Source organism: Poeciliopsis prolifica, unplaced genomic scaffold, assembly GCF_027474105.1.
Source record: "Poeciliopsis prolifica strain line A6 unplaced genomic scaffold, Auburn_PproV2 SCAFFOLD114, whole genome shotgun sequence".
NCBI classification, from domain to species: Eukaryota; Metazoa; Chordata; class Actinopteri; order Cyprinodontiformes; family Poeciliidae; genus Poeciliopsis; species Poeciliopsis prolifica.
This window is the reverse complement of record NW_026562489.1, coordinates 201,518-219,476: the sequence shown is the minus strand read 5'-3', so window position 1 is coordinate 219,476 and position 17,959 is coordinate 201,518. Positions and strand designations below refer to the sequence as shown.

The 17,959-nt window shown below is 37.4% G+C and overlaps 1 protein-coding gene across 1 annotated transcript; it reads right to left on the bottom strand.

Moving 5' to 3' along the window:
- Positions 1-586: 586 nt before the first annotated feature.
- LOC129354621 (protein-glutamine gamma-glutamyltransferase E-like) lies at positions 587-9,076 on the bottom strand. The gene is given in 16 exon segments (XM_055024065.1): positions 587-1,098; positions 1,305-1,438; positions 1,950-2,113; positions 2,210-2,384; positions 2,476-2,645; positions 3,127-3,253; positions 3,334-3,449; positions 3,614-3,723; positions 3,808-3,943; positions 6,035-6,132; positions 6,134-6,207; positions 6,589-6,717; positions 6,974-7,015; positions 7,017-7,090; positions 7,602-7,856; positions 8,917-9,076. Coding segments are annotated over 16 exon segments (2,112 nt in total). The 3' UTR covers positions 587-950.
- Between the last annotated feature and the right edge of the window lie 8,883 nt (positions 9,077-17,959).

Sequence of the window (17,959 nt, the reverse complement as noted above, 5' to 3'; positions counted from 1 at the left end):
AAAGTGTTATTAATTGGAATGTTTTTCAAACAAAGATACACCATTTTCTATTTGTTTTCTTCTTTTTAAATACCAAAACGTTGACACGTTTTTGTATTGTGTCCCATTTTGTGGACAGCCGTGAACGCATCATCAGACGGAGCGCAGCAGTTGGTCGGTTTCTATTTCAGGGAAAAACCGTTTCTGGTCTGGGAAGCAAGTCACGTTCCAGGCGCAGGTCTCGCGTTATTTGAATATTAACCTGAAAATTAGAAATGATGCATTTTTAAATTTTAAATTTTAAATTTCATTTCGTTCTCTCAGATGCCTGCAATCCTCTCATTTAGGCACACTGGTTTAAAAATTTTCAAATTTTGTCTTGTCACAATTATAATATGAGGGCAACTATTAAATTATTGCAATTTTTAAGAAAGTAAAGAAAAAAGAGTAATAAATAGTGTGAATAATTAGACAAATCCCAAGTCACAGAACATGATAACAACATACTGCAACTTAAATTGATTATAAATGCTACGGTGTCACAAAATTACACATCCTAACTAGAGTATAGGTTTTTGTTATTTAATTAGACAAAATGTTGCACAAGTAAGCATTACAAAGAGAAGACATTTTATGTTTTGGAAATTTATTACTCAGGAAAACATATCACAAAGAGAAATCCCTGAGAAACAACGCAGACAGAAGTACAAAACTGCAGGAAAAACTTTCTTTAGTTTCTGGAAAGGACAATTTGTGCTAATTCTTATATATTGTTTCATTAAGACTCAAAGTAAAATTAAAACATCCTTAAATAAATTATTTCTAGATGAGCAAGAAATTCTGCAATGCTTTAATTAACATATAATATCCCAGATTACACAAAACCACGAAACCTAAAATATGTGTTATATATATTTGTTATCTGTCTTGATTTCAATCGTCTTGCCTTTAAAGGAAGACAATGTGAGAAGTCAAGGTTTAATGTTGACAATGCAGCTGGCCTTGATGTCTCTGAAGGAGCTGCAGTTGAAGTTGGCCAGCAGACTCCGCTCTCCGCTCTTGTAGGGAAGGAGAACGACTGCAATACGGAATCTGGAGTTTGGCCGCAGATTTGGAAGACTGCAAGCAGAACAAAAGCAATTTCAAAAATAGTTTGAGCAAATATTAGCTAATCAACACTTGCTTTTATGTTTCCCTCTCAGACTTTATTGCAGTGTAGAAAACCTTCAGTTTAGCAGATTATATTTAATTATATTTTAAATGCCTGAAAACCATCATAAGTAACATTTCTGCAATAATATTGCAGTTCCATCATGCATACTCACTTGGTTATTTCTTCCCCGATCACGAGTCCACTTCCAGACAGACTCATAGAGCAATCCTTCAAGATCTCATTGATAGGATTCATGAAAACCACTTCAGCAGTCAGTTCCTGGTTCACCTTGGTTTCCCTAGACACCTGCAACACAAACAGCTTTAATCAGCTAAACAACTAACGCTAAAAGAATTAAATGGACTGTTTTGACCTCAAAAAGAGATTAATATCTCAATAAGAAAAAAATGCAAAAAAATATATTTTCCTCAAACTTATGAGTCCTGGTGAAAAGACAAAAAGGACAAATATGTTTGAACCAGATCTGATCCAGTTTCATACATAAAACAAAAAAATGTCACTGCACAGTTCCACACTGTAAAACATAGTGTATCTTCAGCTGTTTGCTAATTGCTGCTGGCTAGTCTGAAGGAACTCTGAGGAGGATCTTGAAGGCGGGGCTAGGTCCAACTAGGCGTTTATGACAGCTTAATGTTTGCCATGGAGATGAAAGGATTTCTCAAAGATGCATAAAAGAATCAAGGCGACACCCCGGGTTTGTTTTTGATGAGGGAATAACATTAAAGCATGATGGAAGGTTAAATGATACTGCTCCTTTAACAGGTGGAGAAGAGGTGACTTTTGTTTCTGTACTCACAGTGATGGAGAGTGGGGGGTTTGTGAGCACAACTCTGTTTGTAGCCAAGTAGACGTTGTTTTCATTCTGTAGGTCAGTGATGACGGCGGATATACTCATGGTCCGGCGATCTATCATGTGCTTGTGGTAGACTGAGAATGGGACCTTTATAGGGACAATCAGATCTAAAACAAACCCAAAAAACAAGCAACGGTGAGTTCATGATTGTCAGATTTCGATTTCAGATCCAAGTTTTCAAAGAAAAAAGAAAAGCAAATGACCTTTCCCCGGCAGCAGCTTCTGCTCTGTGACCTCGGTCTGGATGTTCCCCACTGGCTCGCCCGTGTATTTCATGGCCTGGACGCTGATGTTGATGGAAAACGTTCTGGTGGTGCTGTTGCTGCTGCTCAGAATCATCTTCAGGTTCACATCCTTGCCGTTCTCCGGCTTGGAGACCTTCATTGGGAATCGGAGGAAAGTGAAAATTCACTCTCATCCTCATAACAGTAGGCCAGGAAAGACATCTAATCAGCTGGACGAAGGCTACCTCTTCAAATCGGATGAGCAGTTGTGGTTGTGAAGGATCAGGTGGAGGTAATGTGGTCAACTCAGATGCTGAAGCCCTGTCATCAGAACTGGCAGCATCCCGCCACATCGTTGATCCCTTTAGGATTTTGTCAAGAGCATATGCAAAGACCTTTCGTTCCTCCAGAGTTCCTGTATCGGGTCGGTCAAAGTGAATAAACAAGTTTCATCACAGCATTTCAATGCATCAACAGTTTCATGATCAGCTAATCTGAGTCTGGAAATATCAGGTTTCCTCCACTGGTGTTGGATTTATCTTTATTTTTTTATACACCAGTAGCACAGATAGTAAAGACAGACTAAACTAGGTTAATAAAACATAAGTAATCTTGAGCAGACAATTATCTATTCAAAATTATAATGATGTATATATACGTGTGTGTGTGTGTGTGTGTGTGTGTGTTCTGAGCTCTTCTAAAATAATGAGTGTTGTGATGTTTCATCTATGTTGTACTTTATAAAAAATGCGATTGGAATAATATTTGCTTCATTAATTGAGTATTAGACATGTTAAATGTTGCCCTATAGGCTGATCTTTATGGTAAACAGTTTGTGGATAATCAGAGCTTTAAAAACACAGAGCGCCCCCTGCTGACCATACAGGTGAGCCCACCTTCTCTGTGCTTGTAGGTGTCGGTGATGTCCATCCTCTTGTACGAGCCAACCGCCTTGGTGGAGATGTTCTGTCCAATTGACTTTGTGTCAGAATAGATGTTCATCCTGGATCCATCACTTCTCACCTGGCAAGGCCGTTAAAACCCATCAGAAACAATCAAGCTTTTCTTTTTTAATGGTGTGGTTCAGAGTTTACTCTACTCACCAGCCAGTAAACGGAGTCAGCGTTGACCTCGGCGAAGACAAACGGGACGTCATATTTAAGATTGACTTCTCCGTTCCGGATGGCGGTCACTGAGGCCGGGCCGCAGCAGAACAGACCTGCAGACACACAGGCAACACATCATCAAGTTATTTTATTCAAACGTTCAGCCCTATGTTTGCCATGAGTACAAACAACAAGTTGATGAGAATGAAGTGAGGATCGCAGGATGTTTTGTTTTGCATTGTACTTATTCAGGATCCAGAGGGAAGGTTTTCCATACCTTCACTCCTTTCCTGTGGTGTTGGATCCACAACCTGCCAGCCATCATATTTCCCGTCTTTTGCCAGGTCTGGTCGTCTCATCCACCCCTCAACCCAGACATGGAAGTTCCTTAAAAAGAGAGCACAATATTCAGACACTGAGAGGTTTTCAGACTCTGTGCGTCTTTAGAGCAGTAAATACTGAGCCTCTCACCAGATGCTGTCTCTGGATTCCTTTTCCATCGCTCCGTTATTATCAAAGTAGTTGTCGATAGTCAAATTCTTGTTGGTGTCATGAGCCGACTGGAAGTTGCTGACGACACGGCAGGGAATACCCAGCAGCCGCATCACTGAAACCACGCATGAAAAATTCAGAAAAATGCTTTTTGTTTTGATCTTTTTGTAGTGACCTTATTTTTGATTTTCAAAGCTGCATGTATAACTTTTATTTAAAAAAATATGTTCTTTTATACATTTGTTGAAACTGTCATCATATTGTGACATTTTGGTATAACACAGATAATCTGAGAAAAATGATCTCTGGCTTCTCCCAGTGCTGACTCGAATCAATCAATCAATCAATCAAATTTTATTTGTATAGCACATTTCAGCTACAAGGCATTTCAAAGTGCTTTACATCATAAACACAAAACACGAAGGCATGCAACATAGAATACATATTACATTTCAAATGCAACTCTAAACAGGTGCGTTTTTACTTGAGATTTGAAGGAAGTCAGGGTTTCCGCTGTTTTACAGTTTTCTGGAAGTTTGTTCCAAAGTTTTGGTGCATAGATGCTGAAAGCTGCTTCTCCTCTCTTGGTTCTGGTTCTGGGGATGCAGAGCAGACCAGAACCAGAAGACCTGAGAGGTCTGGAAGGTTGATACAACAACAGCAGATCTTTGATGTATTGTGGTGCTAAACCATTCAGTGATTTGTAAACTAACAACAGTATTTTAAAATCTATTCTTTGAGCTACAGGGAGCCAGTGGAGGGACTTTAAAACTGGTGTTATGTGATCTATCTTCCTGGTTCTAGTGAGAACGCGAGCAGCAGCATTCTGGATCAGTTGCAGCTGTTTGATTGATTTGTTGGACAGGCCTGTGAAGATGCTGTTGCAATAATCAATGCGACTAAAGACAAACGCATGAATGAGTTTCTCTAGATCTGGCTGAGACATTAGTCCTCTAATCCTGGAGATGTTCTTCAGGTGATAGAAGGCCGATTTTGTTACTGTCTTTATGTGGCTCTGGAGGTTCAAGTCCGAGTCCATCACTACTCCCAGGTTTCGGGCCTGATCGCTAGGTTTTAGTTGTAATAACTGAAGCTGTGCATTGACTCCAGATCGTTCCTCTTTAGGTCCAAAAATAATGACTTCAGTTTTATTTTTGTTCAGTTGGAGAAAGTTTTGGCACATCCACACATTTATCTGCTCTAAGCATTTATTCAGTGATTGGATGGGGTCAAAGGTCACCTGGTGACATCGTAATGTAGAGCTGTGTGTCATCCGCATAGTTGTGGTAGCTAATATTATTTCCTGTTATGACCTGAGCTAGTGGGAGAATATAAATATTAAATAAGAGGGGTCCTAGGATTGAACCTTGGGGTACCCCACATGTGACCTTTGACCTCTTTGATGAGAAGTTTCCAATTGAAACAAAGAAATCCCTGTTCTTTATGTAGGATTCAAACCAGTCGAGCACCGAACCAGAGAGTCCAACCCAACTTTCAAGTCGATTCAGTAATATGTCATGGTCGACAGTGTCAAAAGCTGCACTGAGATCCAACAGAACCAGCACCGTGGTTCTCCCACAGTCCGTATTTATATGGATATCATTGAATACTTTTACGAGGGCAGTCTCCGTGCTGTGGTGAGCACGAAAACCAGACTGGAAAGTGTCAAAGCAGTTGGTCATCATGAGGAAACTATTTAATTGTTTACACACAGTTTTTTCAATAACTTTGCTGATGAATGGGAGGTTTGAGATTGGCCTGTAATTCTGCAATAGTGATTTGTCCAGGTTGTTCTTTTTTAACAGTGGTTTGATGACTGCTGTTTTCAAGGCCTGGGAAAAACACCTGATGTAAGCGATGAGTTTACAACCAATCAGATCCCGGAGGCGGGTCTTAGCGCTGCTGGTGGATAAACAGTTTTTCTGTTATGGGGAGTTGTTCACATGCCATCAGAACATTAAGCAGCGAATACACGAGGTTGACTGACAGCTCTAAGCCCCTCCTCCTGGCTCTGATTGGTTGTTTGTGACAGGAAGCGGTGTGTTTCTTCAGGGGAGGTGAAGGCGATTCATCTTTCACAGATTATCTGTCCCATAACAAACCATAACAACATGGTGACAATATGTAAAAAACATATTCTTTATTGTAATTATATGTTGCAGGTTGATATTTTCAGTGAATGGAGAAGCTGACAGTCAGACTTTACCAGAACACATGACGCCGGCGAACACCCAGCACTGGCCGTATCTGACGGAGCGGTAGTAGGAGTTGAACCACTGCTTCAGGATGGCGTAGCTGCCGCCCAGTAGGTGGGAAACCGCCGCTGTAGTCATTTCCCCAGTTTCCCATCACAACGCCGCCTTCATCAGAGCTGTTGACCTGAAGGAAAGTGAATCACGCTTTCACTTCAGCAATAAACATGAATCTAAAGTTTTAGGTTTCTGCTCCGAATGTAAGAAAAAGATACCATGGCTAACTGAAACTTACAAAATAACAAAATATAAAATTGAGGAAACATTTTTTGTTAAATGAAATAAATGAAGAAATCAATGAAGATATAACTGGGACTATAAAGTGTGCTTATAAAACTAACTAAAGCATGCTGAGATATAAAATCATTCATTTTTGTGTCATTCATTATTCTTTCAAACTTTTCTGACTTTATGTTTTTTCACCACACAAGCTGTCAGAAAATTACGGCACTCCAAACTGCATCAGCATGCGCCCTTCATCGCATGCTGATGGAGGTTTGTGGCCTACCATGGCGCTGACCACCCGGCTGACGTAGATGGGGTTGGAGCGAGCAGAAACATCTTCAGCTGGATTCATCCAGTGTTTGGTGTTGAGGTCGAGCATCTTCATGCAGATCCTCACCATGCCCTGCTCAAACTGGACAAAAAGACAGAAACGGTGGACTTTTAATCCGCCGTTTATCCACAGTGATCAAATCTGAACACCGGAGGTGAACTGCGGTTTTCTGAAAATATAATTGACAATTTGCTCCTGAAAATTTAGCACCAACAATCCAATAAACGTTCTCTTTTTTAAAAAATGAACATAATGGCTGTTTAGTCTCGTCTTGAAGGAGTTCAGTGACAACACATTAAGTTTTTATTATATTTATGAGTTTGATTTTTGTTTGTACCTGCCCAAAGTCCCAGAACATTGGAGAGATGGAATCCCCGCCTCCTGTAGATGATTCCCTGTTCGTTCAGCACATACTCCTTCCTCTCCTCCTCCTTGGGCAGAAACACCCAGTCCTCTGCACAGCAAGTCAAATAATACAGAAACTGCTCAACAACACAAAATAACTGTTAGAAGGGAGACGTATCAGCTTTTAGAGGGGTTATATAGAGTATTTATGAATAGTAAACAACTCAATTTGGAAAATCAGCGAGAAATTCTTATGGATGAAACTTAGATCTATGTTGAAATTGAGTTGTTTCATATCTGGACCAAGTCTGAATATCTAAAAGATAACAATCTACTTTATTGGATATTTTTCCTGTAAAATGGTCTGCAGTGAGTAAACATGTCTACATAAACACCTCTGGAAAAAGTACAAGTCTTTGTCTGTTGAAACACATTCAATATGAAATCAGACATTTTTCGATAATTTAACACACTCCTAGATGAGTGTGTTAAATGGGTTAAGAGGCCTGAAAGAGCCTGAGAAACACTGAACTAGAGTTCATTTAGAAACTTCTGAAAAGTTCACTTCATCCCCTCACACTCAAAAACAAAGAAATAAATAAAATAACCCACAAACTCACCAGAACTCCACGGGTTGAAGAGGACAGAAAAGTTTGCCAAAACCTTTTCTTTTCCCTTGAGGCTGGCAGACAGAGTGTATTCGCCGATGGGAGCGTCAGCTGGCGGTGAAATGATCAGAACCAAGACTCCGGTCTCAGGAGAAGAGCCCCGTTGGAGCTCAGCCTTCCACACCGCCTTGGCTGAGGCTGAATGCAGCGACCGGCCCGGGACGCCGAAGCGAGACTTCGTCCCCAGATCCTCTGATGAATCATTTCCTGCAAACAGACACGACTGAGGAAGTAAGGCAGCAATCCTCTGTATGCTGTACCAGTTTTTTACAATAAATGTATGAAACTTTATGAAACAAATAAATTTAAAGGCCCAATACAAATAATTGCTATTAAAAGTGCAGGATGTAACTTTAAAGAAAAAAACATTACATATTTGTTAGACTCTCTCCGTGTTGTGACAGTTTGCTATGATGAAAAAGATAATCTGTGAAAAATTTGACCAAAAACAACCAATCAGAGCCAGACATGAGCTTGATTGTATTAATTCTGTCAATCAAGCTCATGTACTCGATGCTAAATGTACTAAAAGTGGAGAAACAATTTACCATTACAGGAAAACTGTTTATTTGTCATCATCTGTGGCTACGCTAACTAGCCTAGCATTCCCAACGGACGCTTTCTACCGGGAAAAATTGTAGCAGCAGGGAGCATGAGGAAGGGGAAGAGCAGCGCTACGCCAGATTATGATTGACATCGCTAAGACCTTCCTCATGGCTCCGGTTGTTCCCAGTTAGCACTGGGAACACTGGCAGAAGGCAGAGGAGATGGATTTTCTCACAGATTATGTGTCTCATGCCATGTCACAATGTAGTCACAATTTTAACATATCTATAAAAATATTTAGCTTTAAATTAATTACACATTCCCACAACATTAATGAGCAATATAAAGTTTTCTATTTATTCTCTCACATTTTGTCACAAACTTCAACATGTTTTATTGAAATTTGTTGAGATAAACTAATATGGATAAATATCCACACAAAGGGACTAAAAGACTAAAAACTAAAAGGTTTAACTGATGTTTGGATGGAACTGGAAGACATTTGAAATATCAAAAATAGATCAACAAAACAACAAAAACAGCAAATAAAAAGACTTATGAAGTCTCTGTACACAAAGCATCCAGTTTTTGGTAGAAGGAGAAAAACAATAAATCATACTGATGGAAATTATTGAGATTCTTTTAATCTAACATGTGATTAATTGATTTACTACTTATTGCAACAGGCCTAGACACAAACAATTAATCTAAAGGCACCAACCCGTCCACACAGTCAATATGAGCTGATCAAAGCCGAGGTTGAACGGTTGAGTCAGTTTGAGGGTGAGTTTGAAGGCTTGGCCTCGTCTGACGATCAGCTCCGTCACGGAGATCTCGCTGGTGTGATGCTCATAGTTGTTGGTGTCACTGTGGAGGTCCATCTGAAAAACTGAACAGCAGACTAAGATAAGTTCCCGGTTTTTCACAGATCTGAAAATGTACACAAAATTAACAAATCTGCTAATTTTTCAGATTTTACAGCAAGTTTTCTCAGAACTGGTCGAAAACATAGAGTTTAAGCGGCTGCTGTATCTGCCTTTCTTGATATCAAGTTACAGTCTGTGACTGATACGGCAAGTAATAAAACATCTTGTTCAACACCATACATGAGCACAAATATTGTAAAAAAAACTCCTTACAAATATTTCAAAATTGGCACCACAAAATATACAATTTTGATTGCAAAAAAAACCCAAAAAACAATAGGGCAATCACAAAATCCTGGAAGAACAGCTAGTTATTGATGTTTTAACAGTTTAATTGGTTAAATATTCTGGCCCTTTAAGAACATTAAGATATAAAAATGAGTTTGATGCCCTGATCTAGAATAAAGACCAGTCTGGTTAGAGATGCTTTTGAACCACAATAATTAAACATTGACCAACATATTTGATGCATGTTGATGATTTTGATGATGGAATTTGACATGATATTATGTTTATTGCTTGTTTCATTATTGGTTTTTGTGGTGCTACAACACATTGTGATGCCTTAAATTATTTTTAAAGTGTTATAATTTATGTAGTTCATGTCATTGAGTAATTAATGAGGGCAAAGTGCTTCTGATGGTTGTGAGCCTCATTGTTCTGAAAACCAATCCTGCCTGTTCAGGGCTGCTGGATGCAGACAGGGAGTGGTGAGTGTTGAACTCTACTACAAACTATCTGTCAAAAGTCTGCTGACATACTCTAACAGCAGAAACTGGGTGTGTTGGTTGCTTCATTTACTCATCCCAGCTTGTGTGTGAACAAGGCATGCCAAAACAGGAGAGTACAATGAAGCACGCCCTTTCCTCAACCTCCGCAGCAACACCCTCAAGAGTTGTGCAAACATTGCAGAAATCCACAAACCTCATGCAGAGAAAGTAGGATAAGGAACTGTATGTAAATAAATCCAATCACAAAAACAGATTGAGTAACATCTGAATGTGGATTTTACCCCAGAAAAGAACAATAAAGAGAAAGTTTGGGTTAAATGAATCAATAACCACCTGTTAATTATTGTGTAACTACGAATGAGTGCGTAATGAAAGTGAGCTACAGGTAAGCTTATCAAATTAGTGCATTAAGGTTGTGATTTCTGATTCCAATTCTTGTAATTCACTTACTTTTTCTGGCTTTTTAAAAAGGAGCAACGCCTACACAGTCACCGATTCTCCGAGAACTAAATGCTGTTATTTAGTTAGAAAATCCTGGCTAAAATGCAACCAAATAAACATCCAAAAACTGTTGCAGCTGCTGGATGTACATCATCCAGCAGAATCTCTTCAGAAGCATAAACATCCAGCGTGTGTTAACATGATGCTCAGAGGAAATGTCTGCAGCCCAGAAAAGAAACAGCTTCTCTCTAATTATCTGGCAAAGATTATTTTACAAGCAGATTTAATAATGAAAAGTTCACCATGTGGTCAGGTTCTGTCAGAAAAAAGAAACATGTCTTTCAAGTCGATGGCGGGGCAGGTATGAAAATATGTTAAAAACGTATTTTTATACGTATTTAATCTGCTCACGAAAGCTGTGCACCAGAACTTTTAGGAAAAAAATTATCTTTTCCAGAACAGCCTGGATTAGAAATGTCAGACCTTAACAGCAAAATGTTTAGAGAAAACCAAACACAATCATCTCAGGCTTTTGCTTGTTTATCTGTGGGTTTGGGTTCGTATTTGTTTCTTTCTTTGTGTTATTTTCTATTTGTTTAATTTAAAAGAGATTTTTGATTCAGTTAGTCTTATCTAATTCTCACCCCTGGTCTCGTTTGGTTTTCTTTTCACTTGTGTTGAACAGTCTGTTATCTTCTAGATCACGTGTCAAAGCCGAGGCCCGGGGGCCAAACATGGCCCGCTGTAGCTTTCTGTGTGGCCCTCAAGGCTCAGATGCTAATTTATATTAATCCAGTTCCTGTGATTCTGTAATTGTGGAAATTCACGTAAAATCAACATATTCCTACATTTTTCCCCGTTAATGCATAACTGTAAGTTTATTGTAAATTTTAACTCTCACCTGTAGGGGGTAGTATTTTGTACTTTTACGACACAAAACTTTATTTGATGTCAAGTTCTTGGTTAGTCTGTGATTGATGTAATGGTTAACAAAGTCACAATTAATGTAATACATGAATAAAAATATTGTAAAATTCCTTTAAAATATTTATAAATTAGCGCCACAAAAGTGACTTCATTTGCAAAAGAATAAAATCACTAAATCAATGGTGAAATCCTGGAGTGATTGAATAATGTAAAAAGATGCTTCATTTTACAGCACAGGCAGCTATTTATTAATATTATAATAGTTTATCAATACTTTAAGAAGATTCCTGTTTTTGATTTGGCCCAAAATGAAAATAAATTTGACACGGCTCTTCCAGATGTCTGGTTTAATTTCTTGTTTGAATTTATTCCCTTAGTCTGTCCTGTTAATTCAGCTCATGTTTTTCACCTGGTTCCTGATTAGTTTCCCCCTCACCTGTTTCATGTTGTATTTCAGTTCAGTGCTTTTGTCAGGTGCAGGATTTGTGTGTTTTTACGTCTGTAGTTTGGTGAACACTCATGTTCAAGTCAATTTTAAATAAATCATCGTATCTTCATCGTGCCACGTCGCTGTTCACATTTTGGCTTTTCCTTTTCTCGACCTTTCTAATCCAGACGCTGAACACAGCAGCGGATTCACTGCTCAGCAACTATGGATTTAATGATTTTCTTTAATCCCAAATAAACACTACTGAGAGATAGAATAATAAAAATATTTATCCATTTCTAGAATAACCTGGAGCATCAGAAACAGCTCCAGCTTATTCATTAGCAGGTGAATCATTTGCTGGATTAATGTTTCAAAATCTGTTTTTACATTCTGCAAATCAACACTGTATCGAATTCGAATTACAACACTTGTAAAAGCCACTAAATTGCAATTTTAATCTGACAAAGTTGCCTGGAAAGTTTAATGTTACACTTTCAAGGTGTTTCTGTTGTTCTTGGCGGCTGGACATGTCAGAGGCAGAAACACCTGTCTGCCTGAAAGCTGCTCTGCATTAATCTGTAAGGCTCATGCAATTAAAGAAAGACACGCATTCAGAGTTACTCAAGGGCAAAAAGAACAAATAAATAACAATTGTTCATATTCAGACTCATCTAAGTCTAATATCACCCTGCAAACCTCTGCAGAGATAATCATCATCTCCGCAGCTAGCTCTGCAATACGTCTGTTTTTCATTCATTGATTAAGATTTTTTATAGCTGCATGTAAAAGCTGAAGTATTTTGGATTTTTCTTAAGATGAAGTCTGTGTTTCTGCTAAGCTGCCCTGAGGAAGTTTGCTTTTTATGTTGATAAAGAAAGCTGCATGGATTTTGTGAACTTGAGTTATTGTTATTGTGCAATCATCAAACAATAATTTGTTTGATGATTAAAAATATCTGAATATCACAAAAAAGCAAAAATTCACTTTTCTCATGAGGCAAAATCATTTTACAGAACACATAAGCAACAAATAAAAGGTATAAAGAAAAAACAAGGATGGGAAATTGCATAGTCAGATTTGTTATATTACCATTTTTTGATAAAAGTGCAAAAAACATTTGTTTGTTTTTTTCTTTGTAATTTCACTAAGTTCAGAAGTAGATGGAGATGATTGGTGCTCCATTATTAGTCTTGGACAGAATCGCACAAATTCTTTGAAATAAATTATGTTGTTTTAAAAAGGTCTGATTTATTCACCAAACTTGTCTTTACATCTGTGATTTAACAAGGAGAGTATTTTGGTGCAGAAAAAGGGAAAAAAGGAAAACATGCTATTCTTGTAAATGTTGCCATGCAGCCAAGTCTGACGCACCACAAATTGACCAAACTGAGGTTTAAGAAACCGAAAAGGTCTTTTAATGCCGTGAGGCCTCCCACATTAAAGCCTGAAATCATAAAGCTCTTTGAGTGTCTTAATGGCAGCCAGTTTTCTTTTAAATCTTGATCCTTCAGTTAGGGTGTAGTTGTGTGCTCTTCATATTTTTAAGGATTATGTCCACCTGAGACGAGTTCAAGCATGTTGAATATTTATTGTGCTTTTCAAAACCAGCTTTGTATGGTGGAACTGTAACCAAAACGTCTCCCAGTTTTAAAATCAACGAAAAGATTTATATGCCATAAACTTAAATAAGTACTTTTGATCTGTGTTAAAAAGCTAATATTGGAGTTTTTGTACTGCACCTGAACTGAGGTCGAGACTCATGGCTGTTCCTGTCGCGTTTCTCTTCCTGAGATGACGAGCTGAAAGCGGTCTGATTGGCACCAAGCATGCACTGCTTGATAACTGTGCTGACGCTGCTTTTAAAGTCCTTGTCACACCCAGCCAGATGCCATTTCATTGAGAAATGGAAGGTGCAACCCAGTCATGCATTCCGTGGAAATTATCCCTTCTTTCCAAGTATAACAACTTTATTAAAGATTTGCTGCTACCCTACGTTACCAAATATTAATTTTGGATTGATTGTGTCCTTCACATGACTCTGACTGGGGGTGACACATTAAGCAATAACAGCAAATATTAAAGAATGAGCTCTAAAAATTTATTACAATGTTTTTTTTTTTTTTGTTTGCTGGATAAAATTAGTTTCCACAGTTTGTTGGATAAAATCTTCGACAAGAAGACGACCAGGAAAACGAAGGACGCAAATAGAGATGTTCTTTCAACTCTTCTTGTGATAAATTGAATTTAAAATTGCTCAGAAATAAACTGAAATGCTATTTAATGCATAGTCAACAAGTTTTCATAATGTTTAACTCTTTCTCATTTTGCTATCTTAGAAAATGTAGTGAATTATGTGGTGATGTTATGATTCTGGACAGGAAATGTAGGATTCCACCAGCTAACAGCCAAAAACTTGGATTAACAGATGGAATAAATACTCAGGTAATTTTTCAGTTAAATTTAAAAGGTGGTTTTTCAGAAGTGCTTTGGTGGTTTAGTTTGTTTTTCAGCTGATTTTTTGGAAAGATGATAGAGTTGTTTGAGTTTTGTTCCGTGATTAAACCCAATTAATCTCATAATAAATAGAACTAGAATAGAAATGTATTTAAAATGAGATTAATTCGTAAAACCTTTTGTCACACTGGCAAAGGCTCTGCTTTAACTAATAACATTTACTCAATTACATTTAGTTGAGTAACTTTTTTTAAAAATGTAGTCTTAGGAGTATTTTTTACAATGCTGTACTTATTACTTTTACTAAGGTAATTTTGTTATGAAGTATCTCTACTTTTCCTTTAATATAATTTCTGGATTTTCTACTCACTGAATGAAAAACAAACATGAAAAATGTAACCAAAAATTCACCAGACACAGACTCACACCTGCAGTTTCTGTTAAAGTTTTGTAAGATTTTTATTGAAAGAAACTGATTTGGGGGAAGAAAATGCAAACATTTGTTACTTATATGAATTATTGTCATTTTTGTCCATAAAATACCAACATTTCCATTTAACTGTATATTTGGGTCAGTCTGATTATGCATGTTTTATTAAATGATTGTAAATTACTTCTTACATTTTCTTGAAGTAGTGTTACTCTTACCTGAGTACAATTTTTGGCCCATTTCTGGTTATGTTGAAGAACTTTATGCATCAAAAACAGAAGCTCAGTAATGAACATGTCGTGGCTGAAGTGGATTTTCTCCGTCTGGTTTCTGCATTCGGCCAGATGAGGTGAGGAAATCAGTCATTCCAGATTAATCAATTAGAAGTGCGTCAAACACCTGACTGAAAAGTTTCCTGGAGGTGTTTGGTTGGATGAAAAGGGAAAATATGATGACTGATATGAGAAATTGTGTCAGTTCACTTGCAGTGAGTCAAAGCCATTAGCTGATGCCAGATTTTGTGAGAGTGCATTTTGTTTTTCTCTAATTTCTGACAAACAGTTGAGGGAAAATGAAATTGGGTGGAGTCACATTTTGAGAATGTTTTCTTTTCTCTCAAAAATGTATTAGTCAAAAAGTGACTGTCATGATGTGCACTTGGTGTGGACAAAGAGGGAAAGAAAAGCATCTTGAGAACAATCACGACGTAAGTACTGACATTCCTATTCTGTCTAAATATAATCCATCCTATTTGCGTTCAGTCTGTTGGTAGTGTGTGCCTACCAATAGACTAAATATAAATCTATTGCAATCTTAATAAATTCAAGAAAAATAATTACATTTATTGTGTAGTTGTAGTTAATTTAATTTAGTTTCTTTTCAGTCCAATGATTAATTTTTCTGAAAACTAGTGCTCCTGTTTATATCAACTGAGAAAAAGTTATTTTTTATTCAATAAAAATGTTTTGTAGTTATAGATGTAGATATTTTCTCATGCAGATGAGCGTAAAGTTGAGAAGAGGCAGAAAAGAAATGATTTTGATTTTACATGTAGACTGTGAAAAAGAAGCAGTTAATTGGGAACAGCTGAGGTGTGGCATTTTCCCCCAAACTTTCATTATTTCATCACACCACCCCCACATGCACATGTTCTCACACACACAAAAAAACTGTGATCAAACCAGGAAACGTCCCACAGAGGTAACCAAGGCAAACAAACACACACACATGTTTGCATGGCCATCTTTGTGGGGACTTTCCATCGACTTCCATTTATTTCTACAGTCTAAAACTTACACTTACTCTGAACCTGACCAAAACTCACCCCTTTGTCCTAAATTGACCCCTGACCCAAAACAGCGTTCCCCCCTGTGGGGACCAGGCTTTGGTCCTAGAAGAAGCAGTTGGTCCCCACAACGTAGTGTCAGGAAAATGGTCCCTACATCGTATTACAAACGCACACGGACACACACACACACACACACACACACACACACACACACACACACACACACACACACACACAAACACACACACAAACACACACACATTAGTTTGTATTTCTGCCTACATTAGAACTTTGAACTGATGTCCATCCAAAACTTCTGTATTTTCCTGTAACGTCTGTGAAGAAAATACCTGATTGAAACAAAGGAATTATCTCCTCAGAATCTCATTGACTTCTGAAGGAGCTTCCTGATGAGACATTAAATTAAATGATTCAAATCTGAGCAGGAAACAAATTAAAACAATTAAAACTTTTACCATCAAGGACCAGAACAGGCCAGTCTTAAAAGAGACTGTCATTGCTGTGATTTAAGGCTTACAGATAGATTTGGTGACGCCTCTTACTGTAAAGTAGCCTTTTGGAGGTGACTCAAGTTATCTGATTTTCACTCTGGAGCAAATTACTTCCTCGATACCAATTTGGAGAGACAAGACAAAGAAAAAAATGGATGAAGATGATTCAGTTACAAAAGTGCATTAAATCCCTTCAGTAAGATAAACAACTAAAATTAGAAAAGTACAACTTGTCACGCTATTTTCCATCTCATTGTTTTCTGACCTCTTTCAAACACTCGCAACAAGCTTCACTGACAAGAACAGTTTCAAAAGCAAACTTCTTGATGCAAAAATGGCAGGGAAGGCTTAAAAACAGTTTTCTCTCCAGATATAGGTCCTTTTCAGCAAGTTGTGCTTGAATACACGACACAAGGACAAAATTCAAACATTTAACAAAAGTTCAACAAAGATTAATCTGTGGAAACATCTGGACGAGCAAATCTTATTGTTCTAAGAGACATTTTTGCTCTCAGTTCAGAACAACAAAATTTCTTCAGAGTAACAAAAACTACAAGAATTATTATTTTGACAACATCTAATCAAGAAAATTCATTTAGCCTTAAACTAAAGAATTATTATATTCTTGCTTATAATTTTAAAAAGAAGAAAAATTTGTATTTTTTTTCAATGTAACAACATTTTTAGAAAAACAAATGTCTTTTGCTTTTGTAACCAAAAGATATTTACACTTTTCTTACACTTTTAGAGCTATTTTGCATTGAAATGCTACATGAAAATGATTAACAAAAACTACGTTAGCATTTATCTTGTCTTTATATTTGAAAACATTGCTCAGTTTTCAGCATTTTGGGTTTTTGCCACTATGGAGGGTCTAAACAGGTAAATGCAGCTCCAAAGTCACATGTTTTATTGGTTTCCATCTATTCTTGTTCTTTGTTTAACTTGTTCACTCAGGTAAATTTAATGTGATTTTGTAAAAATTATCCTCTGAATTAATTATCTTTGTCCTTGTAGAGCATTTTGAATGATCTTGCCATTTTTTTACTAAATGTGAGAGAAAGTCTGCAGTGCGTGTAGCTCTAAATATCACCAGTTCCTTTACCTGTGATCAACAAGTGAGATGGTAATGATCCTCATATTTTATACCTTATTAATAAAAGTTATGGCTCTTTAATGATGGGTTGTCTGGGGCGTTCTCCACCTGCTCTGGCACCCCTTCAAACGCTGAACAAAAATATGAACTCTTTTGTTTTTAGTCCCATTTTTCATGAGCTGAACTCAAGATCTGACATTTCAGCTATCTTTTATTGTGACACACCTGTGCAATAATCATGCTGTCTAATCAGCAACTTGATATGGCACACCTCCGAGGTGGAAAGGCTTTGTGTCACAGATTTGTGAACAATATTTCAGAAAATTATTATTTTGTTTTTCTAAAAATGTTTAGATATTTGAGTTCAGCTCATAAAAAATGGGAGCAAAAGCAAAAGTCAATTTAAATGAGAATAAATGAAATTGAGAAGAAGGAGAAAAAAGGACAAATAAATTAAAGTCATGATTCACCAGGTGTGAAGAATAGCAAATCATAAGGAAACATGGCGGAACAGTGATTGTATTACACA